The following is a 22430-nucleotide window of genomic DNA, read 5'->3' as shown; positions in this document are numbered from 1 at the left end:
ATATAGAGGGATGTACAGTTATTGAAGAGATGAGTTGAAAAATCTTCTTGGGTGGATAGTTTCTTATCTTCTCCAAAGGGAAAAAGTCTCTATCCACTACTGAGGAAGGATGGCTGATCTGATTTTCTTCAGATAGATGAGGTATCACAACAGGTTGAGCTCAGCAAGATGCTCCTCTCTCTTCAAGTTCAAAAGAGAGAAGAACCCACTCTCCAACTGCTGATCTCCTTTTCTTGGCTAGAGGTACTATCCCCATCCCCCATTGACAGCAAAATTCCATTCTCTTCCTGCATGAGGTTTTCCTGCAAACCAAGTCCTTAAAATGCAGTCTGCAACTCTCTCATCCACAGATGGGAAATAAGGCAGAACGTTGGCTGCCAATTATAGATCATTCTTTCTGGAGAGGCAGCAAAAAGCCAAGATTCTAGCTTGGGAGCAGTGTCCAAACAGCCCCATGATCTTGGGCAGCTTAATGTAGAATTATGGAATGTCAACATTGGAAGTGACCCTAGCATTTAAAGCTGAAAGGGATTTTAGAAATAATCTTCCACTCTCCATAATCTTATAAATAAGGAAATTGAAGGCCAGAGAGATTGTGGTTTATATAAAATCATAAAAAGTCATATATCCTGACCCAGAGTCAACACTTAGTAAATTATCTGTGAATCAACTATTGACTGATAGATAATAGGTAGCAAGCCAGGATTTAAACCTATGTCTTTTGTCTCTGGATCCAATACTCTCCCCTCTATATTGTGCTGGGTATTGCCTATCTCACATGGTTTTTGTGGACATCAAATGAGAAGAAGGCATGTAAAATCATTCTAAGAAGCATAAAGGGGGTAGCAGACAGGTGAACACTTTTTTGCTGTGTCACTCTGGGTAAGTCACTTAACCCCCAATGCCTAGCCCTTACCACTCTTTAGTCAATGCATAGTATTGATCTTTAATATGGAAGGTAAGGGTTTATAAAAAGGATAAAGGGATAGGAACTGGACCTGTGAGTTCATTGGTACAGAGAACTCCCTGATGAGGAAACAACTTCCATAAATGCAGGAAGGCATCTTTTCTTCAACTTAGAATCTTAGTGAGTTCCTAGAATCCCTAGAGTATTGGAAGAGGTTAAATGATTTGCTTATATCAGAAACAGATTGTGAACGTAGGTCTTCCTGGATCCAAGAACAGTTTTCTAACCACTACTCATGCTCAATATGTTTCTACAGTATAAAGCATAAGGCATTATATCAAGAATTTGAAAAGAATGAAAGATGCAGAAAATTTAAAGTAATTACAGGCATTCTAACATGATTTTTTTTTAAAAGAAAATAATACGTGACATTTCCAGAATATTTAGAGTTTACAAAACTCTTTTCATACAATATTCCATTTGCTCCTATAATGTGCAGTTGGCATGGCAAGTATTATTAACTTTATTTTTTTATATCAGCCAAATGAGGGATAGGAACTTACTGAAGATCACACAGCTGGTAAATGACAGAGCCAGGTCACATACCCCATTCTATTGACTCTGAATCCAGAGAACCATGCAGTGGGGAAGCAAAGAGCCTCTCATGGAATTTAATGGGGGTTAGTAAGATGCCCTGCCAGAATAGCCCTAGTGATCTGAGCAAAAAGGAAATCTATGCTTTGAGAGATTCAAGGATTCTAATGCTTTATGGAATGACAGGTAACTGCAAGGACTAGGACTTGGGATTAAAAGGACCTGAATTCAAATCCTGTCTTAGATTCTGATTAGCTGCATAACCCTGAGCAAATTACTTCTGTTAGCCTCAGTTTCCTTATCTGCAAAATGGAGGTAATAATAGCATAATAACCCTACCTCTCAGTGTTCCTATGGGGATCAAATGAGATAACATATGTAAAACCCTTTGTGAATGTTTAAGTGCTGTATCAATATACTTCATATTACCTGGAGGTCCACAATCAGCTTTAGTGACAAAGAAAGTTCAGATTCCAAGTCTTTATGTATTCTAATTTTCAGGCAAGGGTTTAAACAATTATCAATCTAGACATCCTCAGGACTTAATTATGAGGCCAAAATAATTGGGTACCATTATCAAAATAAAAAATCATATCAAAATATCATTGGGTATATTAGTGCAATGAAAAGAGTATTAGATTGGGAGCCAGAAGACCTGGGTTCAAATCCTAGCAAGTTCCTTCCTCTGGTTTGCCTCAGTTTCCCCTTCTATAAAATCATCTGGATAAGGAAATGGCAAGCTAGTATCTTTTCCAAAAATACCCCAAAAGGGATCATGAAGACATGACTAGTTGACTAAACAAAAATCACCCAGAAGACCCAACTTAATAGTAATAATAATAACTACCCATATTCTTATAATAATATAAGATTTATGAAGCATTTTTCTTAGAACAGTACTGTGAAGTAGGTGCTAGAAATATCACTATTTCCATTTACACATGAGGAAACTGAGGTCCCAGCAAGTTCAATAATTTGTCCCAGGCCACACCAGTAAGGTACCCAAGTTCCATGACTCCAAAATTATTGTTTTATTATACCACATAGCTTTGTGAGAATTCTTGGGAATTTTCATCATATTGGTACAAATTCTCCCAGCTTTGTGTTCACACATAGAAAAGTGTTCCACCTCTAACCTTGCTGTTCTGATATAACCCTTCCTTCTACAGTAAACCTTCTCCTACCCCTTTTAGTACCTTTTTCTGTTAATCATTTCTTATTTATCCGGTATATAGCTTGTTTGTATATATTTGCTTGTTGTCTTCCCTTCTAGATTGTGAGCTCCTTGAGGGTAGGGATCACCTTTTCCTTGTTTTTGTATGCACAGTGCCTGGCATATATTAGGTGTTTAATAAATGTTTATCAACTGACTGCCTGAGGTTAACTTCAGCTATATTCTATTTTATGAGAGTTTGACTACACACACATCCAGACCTAAACAGATGCAAAATTGATGATACACAATGATTCTTTGGTCAACAGAGGCATTACTTCACCTTTCCTACAATTATAGACTTACTTAGGGTAAGGAACTCTGCAGGGATTTAATAATATAAGGAACTCCTGGGTGAGAAAACTTCTTTCACCAATCCAGGCCAGCATTTTCTTTTCTACTTGTGGCCTTCTACAGTTGCCCAAAGCACTTAGAAATGACTTGCTCAGGAGGCAGCTCAGTGGCTCAATGAATTGAGAGTCAGGCCTAGAGACAGGAGATCCTGGGTTCAAATATGGCCTCAGATACTTCCTACCTGTGCAACTCTGGGAAAGTCACTTAACCCCCATTGCCCAACCTTTACCACTCTTCTACCTTAGAACAAATATACAGTATTGATTCTGACATGGAAGGTAAGGGCTTAAAAAAAATAGAAAGAAATGACTTGCTCAGGGTCCTACAACCATTATATGTCAGCCGTAAGATTGGAGCCCAAACACTTTTGACTTCAAGGCCAACTCTGTCCAAAAAGCCATGCTGCCACTCTCAACTGATTTATGTATTTAAAATATAATTCATTTTATCAAAACTTAGTCTGTATGCTATCCTTCCACAATGTATCTATGAAAACTTTGATGGAATCATCACAGGTCATGTAGGTAGAATGTCCAATTGCAAATAACATTTTTCTTTTCTTTTCTTTCTTTTTTTTCCATCACAGATGGGAATAAGCAAGAAACTGCCTTGGGTGGTGGGACATCTAGCCATTGTTTCTATGGACTTTTGGCTGATTCAGAGCATAAAATCAGCGTTTCTACGCAGCTCCAAGAGATAACAGGACCTAGTGTAAGCATAATGGAAAGAACACGTAAGTGAACTGTGCCTTCTTTCTTATCCATTCATTCAGACTAAAATTGGGGATTGGGAGAGGCACAGCCTGGTTGGCTCTTCAATCTTGTTCCATTAATAAAAATGTGAGCTATGGCAGTTGAAGAATACATGGAAGCAAAGTTCCACTCTTCTATAATCATAAAATTCTCTGCAGCTCCTTCACTGGTCCTCATTAGTATGAATTTTTTCACCCTTGGTACATGCTTCATAAAGGACTAGATATAGGTCCATAGGTTAACAAATTCCCAGCTACAATGGCTCGTATTGTAATCAGCATCCATAAGGAAACATTTGTGGTATGTGGCAAGAGGAACAGGGTGTAATAACTAGGTCCTGACATTAAACAATGGCATATTACCAGAGCCAAGGGGGTGGGAGTGGAGCTAATCAGCTCCCATTCATTGACCCTCGGAGGAGTTATTGCTAGCTTAAAAAGCTTTCTCATTTTTTCCAACTTGTGCTGGATCTGATGTGCTGAAGGGGACCACACAATTAAAAGAAGGCATTTTTAATTGTCCTTTATTTGAGAATTTGTAGAGAGCAGGGAAAGCTTTCCCCTGATTTAAAGTCTGCATATATATATATAGAGAGAGATAATATTCTTTCATTTTAAAGACTGTTCTGGATATAACTCTATGATTTACACAACTGCCCAGTGCTATACTTGGAATCTCCAAGGAAGCAAGGAATTTTAAAGCTGTGACTGATTTCCTTCATATTAGTACCTTTATGAGTGTGTGGTTGGTTGAGCCCAGGTCTTTAAAGTCTCATTGGTTGATCCACAATGACATAGAGAAGCATCAATAATGTCACCTTCCTTAAAAAAGAGGGAGACCAGTTATACAGCAAAGAGACTCCAAGAATTTGAGGGTCAGTCATAGAAGTTCAGAGCTAGATGGTAGATGGTGCCTTAGAACCTCAGAAGCTATCTAGTTCAACTTCATATTCTGGGGAAGTTTTTCCACAATATTCCTAGTGATTCTGAATGGTTTATGAGTGGTTTTCATTAGTAAGTTCTTGAATTACACCGAAATTTGTCTTCTTGCAACTTTCAACCTGTCGGCTTTTTGCCTGGCCTTGGGAACCAACACAAAGCAAATCTCTTCCCTCTTTTATATAACATCTCTACAAATCTCAGAACTTCTGTATGTATATAGTGAATAGCTCCTATTTAACACCATCTGGTCCTTGATGGCTCATTTTCCCTCAGTAGCTATGTAGCTGGTATGCAGATACATTGTTTATGGTCACTTTGGCAGACTTTAGAGCCACAGAGAGCCTATTTGACAATTTCACTTGAGTTTTGCCTTGCTTTGAAGAAAAATGTTAGCAATGTCTTAATTTTTTACATTTTTAGTGTATATGTGGGAGCAGGGTTGATAATGATTATTAACTTATCACAGCTTCCAAAGATTTGATGAGAATTGAATGCAATGTCTTTGAAGTAAATTGTAATGACTGCAAAAATTTATTGCTCTAAAAATTCACATGAATTTATTTCATTATTGTTATTAGTTTAATAGTTGAGTTTCCTAGAATTGGGGGGGGGGGGTGAGGCCATATGGTTCAATGTTCTAGCTAATACAGATATTTCTTCCATGTATCAATGAAAGTTGGTTATGAAGTTTTTGCTTCAACATTTCTAATGGTAGAAAATAAATTTTGTCATAAAAGAAGTCTTAAAGTTTTAAAATCATAAAGTCATGAAGAAGTCATAAGGAAGATTGTCAGACAACTCCAGTTGTCAAAAAGTTCTCCCCAATTCTGAATTAAAATCTGCCTCCCTGAATGTATCTTCTACCAAGTGGTACTACTTACATTCTTAGAAATCACAAAGAACACATTTTCTTTATTTTCCATGAATGTCTAGATTTTTGAGATTTAAAAGTCTATCAATTCCAGTCTTTTTCTAATTTCTAAAAATTCATTATTTATTTATTTATTGGTGGTTAAACATTTTTTTTTCGAGTTCTGAATTTTCTCTGCTTCCAGCTTCAACATTTTGAAAATGGCAAAAAATATGGTGTCAATCAAACTTCTATAGTCTTTTCTTTCACTGTTTCTCATATAATTTGGCTTCGAACAGCTTCATAGATGTAACATTGATGTTGATATCAATGTTCTTTTTGAAATATAGCTTTCAGAATTTAACTCAATACTTCAGAATTTTCAGATGAGCTTAGAGTATGGCTGGACTTTTTCCTCCCTTGGTCTGGATTCTGATGGTGACCAGATCGGTAGTATTGGAAGAAGTTCATTTGAACAAGGCTTGATATTCTGTTGTTAATTATACACAGGCTGAAGTTGGGCTTCTGCCTTCTTCAGTGTTTGGACTTGGCCACTGACTAGAGCAGAAACGTGCTTTTCCAGTACCATTACTGTAAATCAATGTTACAAACACTTTGGAGATGAAAGTTTCACTAAATTTACTCCAGGTGGCTAAATGGAGTTATCTGAAAATGGTGCCCAGGCCTACTGTCTGCAGATAAGGAGAAAGACAAGCTAATTCCTACAAATGGTTGATGATCTATGATAGTCACAAAATTCCAAGGAAGAACAGATAAATATTGTTGCCAAAATTATTGAACACCCCTGCCCCAATTATTTTCTTTTTACTTATGTTGCCTCTTTTGGGCTCTTTTTAATTTTCTCCAATTTCCAGGGCCAATCCCAACTCCGCCACCAGCAACAACCACACCTCTTCCAACCGTACCTCCAGCAAAGGAAGGTAAGTTAATAATAATAATAATAATGACAAATATACTTAATTAATATACTTGTAGCTTTGAAATTTTTGTCATTTCATTTAATTAGTTAAAAGCTTAAGTGAGCCATCAATTTATCCTTTGTGCTATTTTACTATGCCTACTATTAAATTATTGATCTAGTCTATTGAGCAAATGAAATATATTTAATGTCATATAATTTTATGTTATATAAGTACAAAATAAATTATATCACATATTATAAACATCATATCATAAAATAAATTACCATAATATTATCCACATTCTACATTAATTACACATGATAAATTAATATATTGTATCAATGTCATATGCAGTAATAACAAGTGTGTCTTGGATTCCGCTGAATTAGTGCCAAAGGAGCTGCATAAAGCTGTGATCTCAGTCCTGAAAGAGAATTATCTACTATAAATAGTCCATTTTATTTCAATCTGTTCAACCTAAAGAACTTTAGCACTTCCCTGCTTCTACCAGGGAAGAAAAATTGGGAAGTTTGTGAATAAACATTCATGATTTTATTGTGAGCTTGCAATCTATGCTGGTGGAAGGTGTTCTCCAACCACTGAAGTCAATCAGTCTTCAGTCACTGAGCTAACTGCTGATACAAAAACAGTAAAAGACTGTCCTTAAGGAGATCACAGTCTGATGGGGGAGGGTGTGTGGAAGAAGCATGCATGCAAAGCACAGAAGCTGGAGATGGGTCATCTGTCAATCAAAGGAAAATCCATTTGGAATGTTACTGGGAAAAGCAGTTTGGAGCCAAGCCAATGGTGACTGTTTTTCTGGACTTGGCTGAAGGGCTTGGGGCTTTCTTGGCTGACTGAAGGAAGAAGCTGATTTTATCTCTGGGACTTGGGATAATCAAGTTAGAGGTTACCTGGCTGATTTGAAGGCAGAAGAAGGGTAATAGTCCTTGTATCTCTCTATGACAGGCTCTGTTTCATGCTAGTGACTGAATAGTCATTTCTCTCAATATCCTCCAACTTAAGACTCACTGTAGATAATAGGGATATCCCACTCTTCTTACCTCCATCCTCCACCCTTATCCTGTCTTCCCCAAATAAGCCCCTTGTTTGACAAAGAAGATTAAGAACTATTTCATTGAAACCTCACAGCTTACACTGAATGACTTGAGGGAGACTGAAGAAGGGGGGAGAGGAGTGGAGGCTGAAAGGCTTTTGAAGAGGGAGGAAAATGGGAGGTGTAAAGTGAGGAGGGCAGGCAAAAGAAAGATAACTATCTGATCTATTAGTTATCCGTATCCATCAAATATACCCTCAAAATATCATCTATTACAAGGGAGGGAGACAACATGAGAATGATTATATGCTAACAGGCTATATAGAGGGAAGGCACTAGAATTCAGAGGACTTGAGAATGGATTCCTTTAGAAGATGATATTTAAAGCTGGGGCTTGAAGGAAGCCAGGAAAGCCCAGAGATGGAGATGAGGAGAGAGAGCATTCTGTGAGTGAGGGAGGAAAACACCAGATTTAGGAGATGAAATGTCTTGTTTGAGAAATAGCAACAAGGCCAGTGTGACTGGATTGAAGTGTACTTGGGGATTTTATATTTGATCGTGGAGGTAACCGGGAGCCACTGGAGTTTATAAAGAAAGGTAATAACATGGTTGAATCTGTTCTTTAGGAAAATCGCTTTGGCAACAGACTGGAGGATAGACTTGGAAGGGAAAAAGCCTTGTGGCAGACAGACTACCCAGCAGGCTCTTGCAATAATATTTCAGACATGAGGAGATGAGGGTCTATGCCATGGTGTTGGCCCTAGAAGAGGGCATACTTGAAAGGTGTTAAAAATATAAAATCAATAATCTTTGGCAATAAAGTGGATAAGAAATAGTGAAGAGTAAAGGATGATAGCTAGGTTGAAAGCTAGGGGATAGGAAGGATGCTGTTGCCCACAACAACAGGGAAATCTTAAAAGGGAGGGGGGAGAAAGATTTAGTTTGTACATGTTGAATTGGAGATGTCTACAGGACATCCTCTTCAACATGTCTAATAGGTAATTGGAGATAGGAGATTGGAGGTTAGCAGAAAGGTTTGGGCTGAATAAGTAGATTTGAGAATTATTAGCATAGAGATAATTGAATCCAGGGGAGCCAATGAGATCAACAAGTGAAATAGTATAGAGGGAGAAGAGAAGAGGAGAGAAGAGGAGAAGAGAAGAGAGGAGAGAGCACTAGGTTCAGGAGAGTAGACACTTGATAGATTAATAAATCAACAGATGTTCCTATATACCAGACATCGTGGATCTAAAGGCATAAATGAAATAGTCCCTGTTCTTGAATGATTTATATATTATAACGGGAGATAACATGCACACATAATTATACATAAAATAAGTAGTGTGTATTCATAACAAATCCAAGGTGATTTTGAAGAGGAGGCATTAGTAGTTGTATGTGTGGGGGTGGGGGGGAGTGAGGCTAGTCCTTGGTGAATCAGGAAAAGTTTCATTTTCAGGAAGTAGCATTTGGCCTAACCTTAGAAAGAAATTAGGGTAGAAATGCACTCAAGGCATGGGCAATAGCCCATGCAAATTCAAAGAGATGGGAAATGGAGTGTTGCATGTTAAGGAACAGCAAGAAGGCCAATTTGGCTTGACCATAAAGAACAAGAAAGGAAAGAATATCTAATAAGGCTAGAAAAGTAAATTGGAGCCTAGTCGTGAGGGATTTTAAATGTCAATGAGAAGAATTTGTACTTTATCTTAGAATAAGTATCATAGAATATGTAATGGAATCCCGCCACTGTAGCTGATTTAAGAGGAGAGTGATAACATCAGACCTGTGCTTTAGAAGTATCAATTTGATTGCTGTCTGGAGAATAGATTGAAGAATGTGAAAATATGAGTCTGTAACTAAAACCTTATGCTGTGATTTTGTATCAATATATTAAAACTTTGACCAGACCTGGTGTTTAATTTCCTCATGAGTAACTACTAGTTTTAATGAATGAATATAAGCTTAAAATAAATAAAGAAATGGAAACAGAATCCTAATGGACTTTGTAATTTTCTTTTCTGCCACCATTTGCAAAGTTTTTATATCAAAATATTTTTTCTGATTTAAAAAAGAACATAAGCCAATCATCAGCAAATATTAATTGTGTATGTATAGATTGTCAGTATGACTTCATGTAAGGGATCAATATAAAAGTGAGTGAGTGTTAATGCTTTCTATGGGGTAGTTCTAGAGGGTGTAATTCCTTTTCCACTATTCCACATTTCATTACTAATAAACTTTTTATTGAATATGTGATTCTTAACTTTTTATTTTAGTTTTTCATTTCAATTTTGCTGGAAATAAAGGCAATTTATTACTTTTGTGCTGGAACACTCATGACTTCTGTTTCCTTTCTGCCTAAATTCAAACCATAGATTCATCAAATTTCATAAATCATACCCCTTTTGAAAGTGATCTTCTTAAATCCTCGTTGTCTTTGCCTCAGAGCTTATTCATGAATAATTTGAGAAGAACAAAAAGTGCATGTAATTGATGAAGAGTTGAAGTTGTGGTCAGGAAGTTTAACATCACTCAAGATGTAAATCTTTATTACATCACTCAATATGGTTAATGATGATTATCCATATTAGTGGAAGGAATGAGTGGCATAATTTAAAACCCTATTCAACATGAACTTTTTTTTTGCTTCAGAATGCTAGAGGTTCTTTAAAAAATAATAAATTTGCCTTCCTGGAGATGATGAGTTTTAATTTTATCATAAGACTCATTTGCCTTGGTGGTGGCATACATCTTGGTAATGATACACTCAATAGTATCAAGCAGAGGTGACCACAAATATACTTAGCACAAGGGGAGGTTATTCTGCCATTGAAGAGTTGCTACCTGAAATGAATAATTACCAGTGGTCAGTGAGGCAAGTCATTTTATGTCTTCTATCTGAAATTAGCTAGATTGGTGAATTGCTGTGATTGTTGTTGTTCAGTCGTAACCAATTCTTTGGAACCCCATTTGGGGTTTTCTTGGCAAAGAAAGTGGAGTCATTTTCCAGCTCATTTTACAGATGAAGAAACTGAGGTAAACAGAGTTAAGTTTCTTTCTCAGGGTCACACATCTAGTAAGTGTCTCAGGCCAGATTTGAACTCGGTGAGATGGGTCTTCTTTACTCCAAGCCTTCTATACTCTGTGCCTCCTAGATACTCCAGCCAGGTGTGTAACAAATGCACAAAAATGTGCATGAAGAAATCATAAATATAGAGCTAGAAGGGAACTCAGAGGCCATCTAGTATAATCCTTCATTTTGCAGAAAAGAGATCTTAGAAAGAGCAGTTAAGTGACCCAATTAAGGTAACATAAGGCAGTAAGAATCAGAGGTAGCACTTGAACCCAAATACTCCAGAGGATTATATTTTCCCATGTTGCATAAGTTGGACTGTCAGTTAATAAGTATTTATTGAGCATCTACTGTATTCCAGGTACTGAGCTAAGCGCTGGGGATACAAAAAAAGACAAAAGACAATTCCTGCCCTCCAAGAGCTTATGTTCTAGTAGGGAGACAGCAAGCAAACAAATATGTACAAGCAAACTATATACAGAATAAATAGGAAATAAGTAACAGAGGGAAGGCATTAGAAATAAGAGCGATTAGAAAATATTTCCTATATATAAGGGGAAATTTTACATATTTTGACATTTCTCTTATTCATGAAGAAACATAATAATCACTGATGGGTTTTTTGTTGCTACTGTTGTTGTTGGAGTGGTCACTACTGTCATGTATGGCCTGGGCCAAGATTGCCATATTTGTAGTCCTGACTCCTCAACTCTTGATTGCACAATCTTATAAAACAACTAAGAAGAACCCAGAGCTATACCTAAAAAGAGCTATACTGCAAAAATACCTGATTTTATAGCCTTTCTTCGCAGTGCTCTTTGCTAGGATATTCCTGCACAAAAGTAGCATAATGACCCAAGTTTCTACCTTACCTACCCTTTACTTAGACTTTCTCAGACCAGGTTTTGATGTAAGATCATAGATACACTTACACCAGAATATAGATTCAATTATTCTCTTATTCTCTTAAAACACTTTAACCACAAACTCAATCTCCATTTATATTTTCTTGCTTTTAATAAGTCTCCAAATTATGTCCAGAAAACTCTCCTTCTAAGTTCCTTTGACCCCCCCCCCCACTCCAACGTGATACTCTCTATCTCTCACTCAGATAGTATTGCCTGTGATCTGTAATATTTATTGGGAAAGATAAGGGAATTGGGAAAAGAGGGGATATGAAGGTTTGTAGCAGGGTATGGAGGAGTTGAGGGAAGAGAGGGAATATTGGTTGGTGATGCAAAGGAGAGAGATGCCCCCTTCCAAGAGGCAGTAGCAAGGGTTCGATAAAGCTGTTTGTTGTTGAATGACTGAACTGATGTTCAGCTGCCTCTATGCCCCAGAAAAGATAGTCCACTTATCTGATTGCAAATTCAAATAAGATAAAGTTTAATAACCAGTTTGGATTTTAGAGGTATCAGAAAAGAGGGGCAAGGGATGTCCCTAAATAAGGTTGGAGTCTTCCTCAGCTTTGGAGCTAAGGCCAGGCCTCACAGGCTAGTGGACGGTTTCTGTCACCCCCGTCCTCTACACTAGTTTTGTCAATTTCAGAATCTTAGCAGTAGACAGAAAGCAACAGAAAGTCTGATGTTCAGAGCTGGTTGGGCCTGTGTTTTTGGGTTGAACCAAGAAGAGGCACTCCGAATCCAGACTGGGAAGTCAACAATCCTCCCACCTTCCACAACAGGAAGGAAGAAAATCTGACAGGAAGGAAGTGCTAGTCACAAGACCCAACTACCACTCTCAGTTGTCCCTTCTCCCACCAACTGTCAGTCTTGACAATTTCTTCTCTCTTGATATTCCCACTGTTGCTTGTTCCAACACAGTGGCAAAAAGTTCAGAACTTATTTCTAGTTTCCTTTCCACAGATCAGAGCTTTTGTAGGAACTCCTGGATACTTGGAACATTGTCAGAAAAGAGTATTCATGGAACAAGATAAAAATGAATTTTCAATTTTCACATCATTCCTTCTGTCTTCAGTGAGTGGCAATGACTGATGATTGAGACCTTAAGACAAAGATTCTTAGTCTGGGGTCCATGTACCTCCAAGAGTTCTGTGGATAGATTTCAAAGGGTCCAGGGATTTTCATTGAAAAAAAAAAAAAGATTTTTATTTTCACTAACATCTACCTAAAATCCAGAATTTCCTTAACTTTTAAACTGAAAAAAAAATTACTCTGTTGTGTCAGTGGGCTCCACCAGACTGCCAAAATGGACCCATGACACAAAAATGGTTAAGAATTTCTGTTTTAAGAGAAATATAGATGGAAAATTTTCCCTCAAGTTATATCTTTCTGCAAGCTTGATGAGATGCCTTCATATTTTGAGAACCAGAGTAGTTGAATGTTATTTCTGACTCTCAAACAATTTTTGCCCTGCAGTTTGCAAAGCTGCCAAGGCAGACCTAGTGTTCATGGTGGATGGATCCTGGAGCATTGGAGATGACAACTTCAATAAGATCATTAACTTTCTATATAATACAGTTGGTGCCCTGGACAAGATTGGAGTGGATGGAACTCAAGTAAGTCCCATAAGTCAGTCATACCAGTCCATCATTTTGTAAAAACTAAAGCCTATGGAAACACCGAGGTGAATCTGCTTTTTTTTTGTCTTTCTATCTTTATTTTGAGAACACACAAAAGCCTACAGTATCCCAGAAATAAAGGAAAATGGTAGAAAATGGACCCAAAGTGAGATTAACTCTTTCAGAAACATTCAATTGGCCTTCCCAGATTTATATTTTTTTAAATATAAAGATATGAGAAAAGTCATGTCTGTAGATGTTCTGTTAGATGTCAGAAGAGTGTACTATTTAGTTTTTAAGACCTGCCTATATAATATATATATATATATATATATATATATATATATATATATACATATCTCACCTGATAGATGATTTCTATTTCACATGGTAGTTTAAGCAGTTAAAAACTAACTTAGATGGAAAATGGTTGATTTGATTACCACATAAAAATATGGTGTGTGTAAAAAATAGTGCCAGGGGAGCATGAGTTTGTGATTTTAAAAATATTTTTTTCCTCCCTTTTTTACTTTTTTCAATTTTATGCAATCTCATAAATAAAAGTGAAATCTAATGAGCCAGTGATCCAAGATGGCACTGAACTGGGAATATGGAGGTCTGGGACTTTCCCAGCCCTTACTTTCTGACCTTTGTTTACTTATGTGACTGCTTTACACCATGATTTTCTGATCTATAAAATAAGATTCTATCAGCTATATGTGTTTCATATGGAGGCTGTAAAATGATTTTCTCATCTTCATAGACCTTTTGCAGGAAAGAAAAGCAGTATTTTATTGGTTCTCAATTTAGATCTCTATTATATACATATATTATGTAATTGAATATATGTCTGTATATCAACCAATTAAATTTATGAGATAAATTAAGTAAAAAGTAAACCTCATTCATTCCTAAAATGTTATCTAAAGTACAAAATATACCTTCTATCCCCAGGTGTCCATTGTTCAGTTCACTGATGACCCCAGAACAGAATTTATGCTAAATACATATAAAACCAAAGACACTCTCCTTGAGGGGATTAAGAATCTTTCCTACAAAGGAGGAAATACAAAAACAGGTAAGGAAAAGCCCCAAAGAAGAAATGATAATTAACTACTGAAAACATTTTTTGAAGTCTACTTATTTAGAGAAGTTTTGCTAAAGGTTCCAGGTTTTTTTGGTTGTTTTTAGTGAGAGTCGTTCTGCAACAGAGTCCTTTACTTTCTATTTTTCAGGAAAAGCACTTAAGCATGTTCGAGATGCCTTGTTTACTGCTGAAGGAGGAACAAGAAGAGGCATTCCCAAAGTTATTGTGGTCATTACTGATGGGCGATCACAGGATGATGTAAATAAAATTTCCAGGGAATTGCAACTAGAAGGTAATTTTTTAAAAATAACCCTTACCTTCTGTTTTGGAATCAATACTGTTCCAAGACAGAAAAGTGTTAAGGGCTAGGAAATGGGGGGTTAAGTGACTTGCCCAGGGTCACACAACTGGGAAGTATCTGGGGCTAGATTTGAACCTAGGACCTCCCATCTCTAGGCCTGGCTCTCAATCCACTGAGCTACCCAGCTTTCCCCTTAGAAGGTAATTATATACATTAATGTAAATAATTATGTTAGAAATAATTCAATAAATATTAATTAATCAACAACTATATGCAGAAGCCTATGTTTTCTCCCGGGACTGATACAAAAACAAATGGAGACATGCTCCCTGCTCTTATGAAGTTTATAATCTAGTAAGAGCATATCATGTACACATACATGAATATGAAACATACATGGACAGAAAAACACATGAATAAGCAGATGCAAAGTAATGTATAGGAAATTCAGAAGGCAGGTGCTCTATAGGAGAAAAATAATTTCTGATTTGGACAGTGGGAGGGGCAGATCAATGAAAAGCTTTATGGACATGTGGAATTTGAGTTATCTTAAAGGATTTCAACAGGTAGAAATCAGGAAGAAGATTATGATATTCTATGAGTTGTGAACACAATGAGAGAAGGTATAGAAATGGGACAGAATGGAATATGAACACAGGTTATCAGAAAGTACTATTTGGTTAGAGCACAGTAGATATATAGGTGATTAGTAAGAGATTAAGCTGGACAGTTAGGTGGTATCATACGATGGAGAACCTTGATTATCCCTGAGTGCCATATTAAGAAGTTTGACATTAATAAACAATTGGGATTCAGTGACAGGTTACAGACGAGTAATGTGATCAAATATTCATATCATGAAGACTATCTTGGATCCAATAAAGAATGAGGAGAGAAAGTCAAGGCACATTAAAACATTATTTACACCTTTTTTGGATTTCCTTTGCATACTAAAATGTTTATACTTGTTGATGTTGACTAAGTTCATAACAAAGAAAATTTTAAATAAAAAGCAGAAAAAAGGTTATTTGGATCTTATTAATGATGGGCAGGTCTTTTGGACACCCTACAGCATTACTTCTCAGTTGCTATATAAATGAGAAATTGTGAACTACATCTTTTCAAGCATTATATTGTTTATTGCCATTTCCAAGCTACCTAACATATAAAATGAGTCATGATGATTTAAAAAAAAATTATGTTTTCTATTTGGTATATCCATTTTGTTGAATTATAAGGAATATATATTTTACTATTTTGGACCAAAGATAACAGAATTCTAAATTTTAGAGCTTTAAGTAACCCATAATCCAACCCTTCCATTTTATAAGAAGGGAAGTTAAAGTACAGTAACTTGCCTAAGGTCACATAGGAAGAATGATAGAGTCATAGGAACAGAGTGGGAAAGACCTTACTTAGAAGCTACCTAGTCTACCTTCCCCTCGTTTTACAAAGGAGGAAACATGCCTAGAGAGATTAAGCATTTTGCCCAAGATCACACAGATATTAAGGGATAGAAGCAGAATTCAAACTCAGATCATTTGACTCCAAATGCAGTGCTCTTAAACAAACTAGTGAAGTCTTGTTTTGCTTGAATTTTCCCCCTCCTCTTCAGACTAATCGGAAATCTGGCCTCCTTCTTCCACAGGCATCAGCATTTTTGCAATTGGTGTGGCTGACGCAGATTATGCAGAACTGGTTAGCATTGGCAGCCAGCCCAGTGCAAGACATGTCTTCTTTGTCGATGACTTTGATGCCTTTAAGAAAATTGAAGATGAGCTGATTACTTTTGTCTGTGAAACCGCATCTGCAAGTTAGTTCTTTGAATCTGTGCTTGCTTATTCAGTGGGTGCTTACAGGCTGAAACAGTTAATCCTAGTTAATAATGAATCCCATACTGATTTAAGGAAGAATTGTTAACTTGACAAAGGTTTTCATAATATCTTTCATTGCAGATGTTACTTTTTTAGAAGAGAGAACAAGGGAATTTTGCTGAAACTTTGTTCTTCCCATTTCAGGGTTTTAAGTTGATAAAGACTCCCTGAACAAATGTTGTTGGCTCTAAAGACCAGCTTGATTTAGAAGAGCTCCTATAAATACTTTTCAGAAACATACCAGCAGGTTTCCTCTCTTGCTCATCGCTGCCATTTACTTTAATGGGCATCACACGGAGAGAGAGAGGAGGATAGAATTATGGGCTTTGCTTTTAATAGTGATGGTTAGTTGAACTGTTTGGTATCTTTGGAAAATGAGAGAAAATAATAGCCACATATGCCTTGGTGGTTCCAAAGTAATTAATGTTCAGAGAAATGATTTAACATCTTTTTTACATTGGTGGAAAAGGGATGAAGATGAGGAAAGTACATTTGGAAACATCTCTAAATGACCTTCCTTTTTTTTCCCTTTTAGCTTGCCCTCTGGTCAATAAGGATGGCAACAGTCTTGCAGGTACAGTGCTATGAACAGTGCTATTTTGCAAATGTTAGAGGATAAAATGAATACTATTTCTTGTCCATTTATTTCATTGAAGCTTATTTGTTTTACTTGTTAAAAACACAGCTGTAATCTGGAGATGTGTTTTCTTTTCTGTTATTGTTCATTCAACCCAACTCTGACTTGTTCAAAATATTGTGCTTTTCAGGATTTAAAATGATGGAACTCTTTGGTTTAGTTGAAAAGGATTTTTCAGCTGTGGAAGGGGTTTCTATGGGACCTGGCACTTTCAATGTGTATCCATGTTACCAGCTACATAAAGATGCTCTGGTTTCCCAGCCTACCAAGTATGTTTGTTTTAATTTCAGAATATCAAAGTCATTATTCTTTCAGATCTCAAAAAAGGAAATTATTTCATGCCATCATTGTCATCAGGCACTTGGTAATATTCTTAGTAGAATGATACCAAATGTAATTTAAAAAAAAAGAGAATAAGTTCTCAAAAGTTTACTCATAGCCTTTATATGCCAAATCTGTGTCCTTTTTTGCCCCATTTTCCCTGTTAAAGTTGTTTATATAATGTTCTACATACATTTTCCATACATTAAAAAATAGACTATAAATGTACCCCCAAAAAGTTTGTGTATACTCAGGCTGCAAGATGATGCAATGGGGAGAGTAATAAGCTTGGAATCAAGAAGACTTGAATTTGAATCCAGCTTTAGAAACTTATCCTCTGTGTGACCCTCAGCAAGTCACTTAACTTTTCTTAGCATTAGTTTCCTCAACTGTAATAGCATCTATCTCACCTGGGTTCTTATGAGAATCAAGCTAGCTATTATGAAAAGTAGGATAGTGTCCTCTCTTCAAACTTTTCCTATCTTAGCGGTTTCTTTGCTACTTCTTGCAAGCATTTCTACATGTCTCCCACCCTTAAAAACAAATCCTCCCTAAATCTTAGCATCTCCCTAGCTGTCGTCCTGTATTTCTCTGTTTGCTCTCAGCTGGAATTCTAAAATCTGTATTTCCACTTCCTCCCCTCTCTCTCTTTAATATACCCTCTTTAATCTGGACTTCTGACCTCTCTATTCAACTGACATTGATCTCTCCAACATTATCAATAATCTCTTAAAATGCCTTATCTAATGACCTTTTCTCAATCTTCAACTTTCTCAAACTCTTTGTTATCCTGGACTTCTCATTTCTATCAAGTCCACATTACCCAATTCTTTACGAAATCTTACATTTCTATCTCTACAGCATCTCTTCCATGTATCTCCTTTTCTCCACTCACATAACTATTCCCCAATTAAATCTCTCAACCATTTATTGCCTGAATTGTTGTCATAACTTGCTAATTCATGTTCCTGTCTCAAATATTTCCCCACTCAAATTCATCCTCCACTGAGCCCCCAAGGTGACTTTCCTAAAGGGTTCAGTTGGCCAAGTGACCCTCCATTCATTGAACTCTATTAGTTCACCATCAACTCTTGTTTGTAGATTTTAAAATTAATATCCAATACTCCAAGTATTATATTTATAAGATTTATCTATAATAACTAAAACTAAGAAAGCTAGAGTAAAAAGGGTGCTAACTCAGCCACAGTTGCAAAAGAACAAAGCAAGAGGCGGGGTCCCCGCCAACTACATACAAAAAAAAAAAAGAAAGAAACATGACCACACAACATGGCGGAGAGAGGAAAGGAATTCTGGGAAATACAAAAGGAATTCTGGGGAATGTAGTTCCAAGGTAAAAATTTTCCACTTATGCATGTTCAAATAACTAAATTATTCCAACATTTAAAATTCCACAATCTGACCCCTAAATATTTCTCTGACCTTCTTACATGTATATTACTCTTCTTCATACAGTCTATATTCTAGCTAGAATGATCTTAGTCCATCTCTATGCCTTAGTACTAGTCTCACCTCTTTCCCTAGGAATCACTGGCTCTTCTGAAGCCCACCCAAATGCTACCTTCTGCATAAGACCTTGCTTGAAACCCTTGTTGCTATCACCTTTCCCACAAAAGTTACCTTGTACTTGCTTTGAATATATCTTCTGTAAAACAATATAGAAGTGTGTGTGTGTTTTGTGTGTGTACCTACAATAAAAAACCCTTATCTTCTGTCTTAGAATAAATACTGTGTTTTGATTCTAAGACAGAATAGCAGTAAGGGCAAGGCAATGGAGATCAAGTGACTTGCCCAGTCTTATAGATAGAAAGCATCTGAGGCCAGATTTGAACCTAGGACTTTCCTTCTCTAGGCCTTGTTCATAACCCATTGATCCACCCAGCTGCTCCTATACCTACATATTTATATACTGGCTCTCCCATTAGAATATAAGTACTTGAAGGAAAGAGTTGTTTCACTTCTATCTTTGAATCCCCAGCTCTACCATATTGCATGGCTCAGAAGAGATATTTGATAAAGACATGAATGATTAATTTATTGAGTCAAATTGGAATGAGAAAAAAACCCAACATCTTTTTTCCAACTTATGAAAATGCAATTCCACCCAAAAAACAACAAATTTCAGATCAATGCTCATTACAGTGATTTTAAAGGACCATCCACATTTTTTTGTTGTGCTCTCTAATAATAAATGTTGGAAAGCTATAAGCTTTAGACTTAAAAATATTTTTGTTATTTGGAAATTTTTATTCTCTTAGCATTTGTGATTATATTATTTAACCTGTAGAATGTATTTTCATGTTGATATCTAAGATAATTGTTAAAGAGTCTCTTCTTTACACAAATTAATGTTTTAATTAAAAGAGGTGATATATGTAGTAGGTATTTGAACAATATTATTCTAAGAAATATGATACTGAATCATAGTATCTTTGAGTTGGAAGGATGATAGGATCAAAAAATCATAGATTGAGTGTTGGAAAGTACCATAGAGGTAATCCAGGCCAACAGCCTCATTTTACAGATGAAGAAACTGAGATCTACAGAAATTAAGCTACTTACTAAGGTAGTACCAGAGTCAGAATTCAAGTTCTCTGACTCCAAGTCTAGTACTTTTTTTTACCATACAAAGGGACTTGAAAATAATCTAATCCAAACCCTAGTTTATTTGCTAAATAGATCTACAGAAGCTAATGCAAGATTTACAGCATAAGAGGATAGGAGCCTTAATGAAAATGATGTTTGGACAAATGGAATTTGGGAGTTTAGTCTCATATCCTCATTTTATTTTATTTCTATAGAGTTATTATTTAAAACACTGTGATGTTCTTTCCTCTAATAGATATTTGCACCCAGAGGGATTACCTTCAGATTACACCATCTCTTTTCTATTCCGGATATTGCCTGATACTCCTCAAGAACCATTTGCTCTCTGGGAAATTTTAAATAAGGATTCTGACCCACTTGTTGGAGTCATCTTAGACAGTATGTATTTGCATTTGGATATTATTTGTAAATGTGTATATAGCATTTAGACTGCTAGATTGTTCAGTGGATAGAGTGTTGGGCCTGGATCCAGGAAGACCTGAGTTCAAAACTGGCCTCAGACACTAGCTATGTGACCTGGAAGTCACATTGTCACAACCTTTGTTTTCCTTAATCCACTAGAAATGGAAATGTCAAACCACTCCAGTGCCATTGCAAAAAAAAAAAAAACAAAAAAAACCCCATGGAGAGTATTGTCCATAGAGTCATAAAGAGTCAGATATGGCTGACCAACAGCAACAAAATATGCCTCTTTTTGCTCTTTTTGTTGTTGTTCATTTGTTTCAGTCATGTCTGACTCTTTATGAACCTATTTGGGGTTTTCTTGGCAGAGATACTAGAGTTGATTTGACATTTCTTTCTCCAACTTATTTTACAGATGAGGGAACTGAGGCAAACAGGGTTCAGTGACTTGCCCAGGGTCACATAGCTAGAAAATTTCTGAGGCCAGATTTGAACCCAGGTCTTCCTGGCACTCTAATCTACTGTACCACCTACCTGTCCTTTACTACGTTATGATAGAAATGTTAAAGACCAGGTGCCATGTTGTCATGAAGATCTATGCTTTTATCCATATAGGTATCCTTGATACCAATGCAGATTATAACCCCTCCTCACCTTAATAAAGAGTCTCTATAAGTTGTTGCAACCAAAAATAATTTATTACCTGGTGGCTATCATTTGGACTGGGAGCCTCTCAGCATAGTGTAATAATTAAAAACGGGTTTGAAAAATACAAGAATTTTTAAAAGGTTGTGGCTGCCATTTATGATAATTAAATATTATATCAGTAGGCTGTTAGTAGCTTTAGTAGCTTTGTTACAGCAAAATAGTGATATTAGGAGAAGGAGATATAGGAAGGAGGTAGAAAATATTGGCTAGCTAACAATGCCCTAAATCTGGATCCGAGTGCCTCCAGACCACAAATGTGAATCTCATCAGCCCACGAGCATCTCCAGCCCAGTGTTTCAACAACCAAAGACCAACTCTGAAGAGGCTGAGCCACAAAAAGCAGTCTCTCACACCAAGGAGGCAAGAGTCTTATTTGAGTAAGCATCCCTCTTTAGCCTGAGTCTCCAATGCAGAAAGCTGAATCTTCACCAGAATCCAAAGTCCGAATCAGGAAGCTGAAATTTGAAGCTGCCAAGAAGAGCCTGAGCCACCACAAGAACAAGCCACCAAAAGCCCCTAGAACTCCTTGAGCCACCAACACAGAATCACCACACTAAAGAATCCCTCTTTCAGCAAGAGCCACCAACACTGTAGAAATCCAACGCAGAGATAGCAAAGCAGAAGTCTTCCCTCAGCAAAAGCCACCAAGGCAGCAGAATGAGTTAGAATGCCCTTGGCTGGCTTTTATAAGCAGTTTTATCCTTGCCATTTCCTGTCTCTCTGGTTTCTACTTCCTTTCACTGTGTGCTGGTCTATCTATCACATCTCAGAAACCAATCATAGTTTCTTAATTTGCCTGTGGGATCCACCTCCAGTCTTCTGAGGGTGTGAACTTTTATCAAAAGGATTCTCAAGTTCCTGACTGATTTAAGTTAAAAGGGTGGAGCACTCCAAATACTTTATTGATTAAGTTGAGATAAAAAAAATTCCCTTTCACAATAGCAAGACCAGTCATCATGTGTTGGCCCTCAGTCCTATGTAGCCTCTTTATGTTTCTTTAGTGATGGTATCCACCCATAGGCCAGTTGGAACATGGAATGGTGGAGACTGAGAATTATAGAGTTTATTCTGGAATTGATGCTGGTAAAGTGTTTATTAGATGCTCCCCATGTGCCAGGTACCACATTATAAAAGTTGCCCATGTGGGACATTCATGTAAAGTCTATGTTACTTGCATAGACTTTAGAAAGACTTTTAAGATTAAAACCAAGAAGATGCCACTAATAGAATTTTTTAGCTATTAAGTTTTGAGTTCTGGATAATTCAAAAGATTGGGATCTCATAGACTCA

At 36.7% G+C, this 22430-nt stretch overlaps 1 protein-coding gene across 2 annotated transcripts in view; it reads left to right on the top strand.

Moving 5' to 3' along the window:
* The window catches only part of COL14A1 (collagen type XIV alpha 1 chain), a 297645-nt gene that overhangs the window by 171026 nt on the left and 104189 nt on the right, over positions 1 to 22430 (top strand). For both annotated transcript variants that reach the window (XM_056823153.1, XM_056823151.1), the window contains exons 24-32: positions 3655 to 3801; positions 6487 to 6552; positions 13043 to 13182; positions 14140 to 14263; positions 14421 to 14564; positions 16222 to 16386; positions 16983 to 17021; positions 17215 to 17353; positions 20266 to 20408. In XM_056823153.1, the coding sequence (XP_056679131.1) occupies positions 3655 to 3801; positions 6487 to 6552; positions 13043 to 13182; positions 14140 to 14263; positions 14421 to 14564; positions 16222 to 16386; positions 16983 to 17021; positions 17215 to 17353; positions 20266 to 20408 (1107 nt within the window). The remainder of the gene's footprint in view (positions 1 to 3654; positions 3802 to 6486; positions 6553 to 13042; positions 13183 to 14139; positions 14264 to 14420; positions 14565 to 16221; positions 16387 to 16982; positions 17022 to 17214; positions 17354 to 20265; positions 20409 to 22430) is intronic.

The sequence above is a fragment of the Monodelphis domestica genome, chromosome 3, assembly GCF_027887165.1.
Source record: "Monodelphis domestica isolate mMonDom1 chromosome 3, mMonDom1.pri, whole genome shotgun sequence".
Classification (NCBI taxonomy): domain Eukaryota; kingdom Metazoa; phylum Chordata; class Mammalia; order Didelphimorphia; family Didelphidae; genus Monodelphis; species Monodelphis domestica.
The sequence above is the reverse complement of the archived record's forward strand: the minus strand, read 5'-3'. Positions and strand labels throughout refer to the sequence as shown.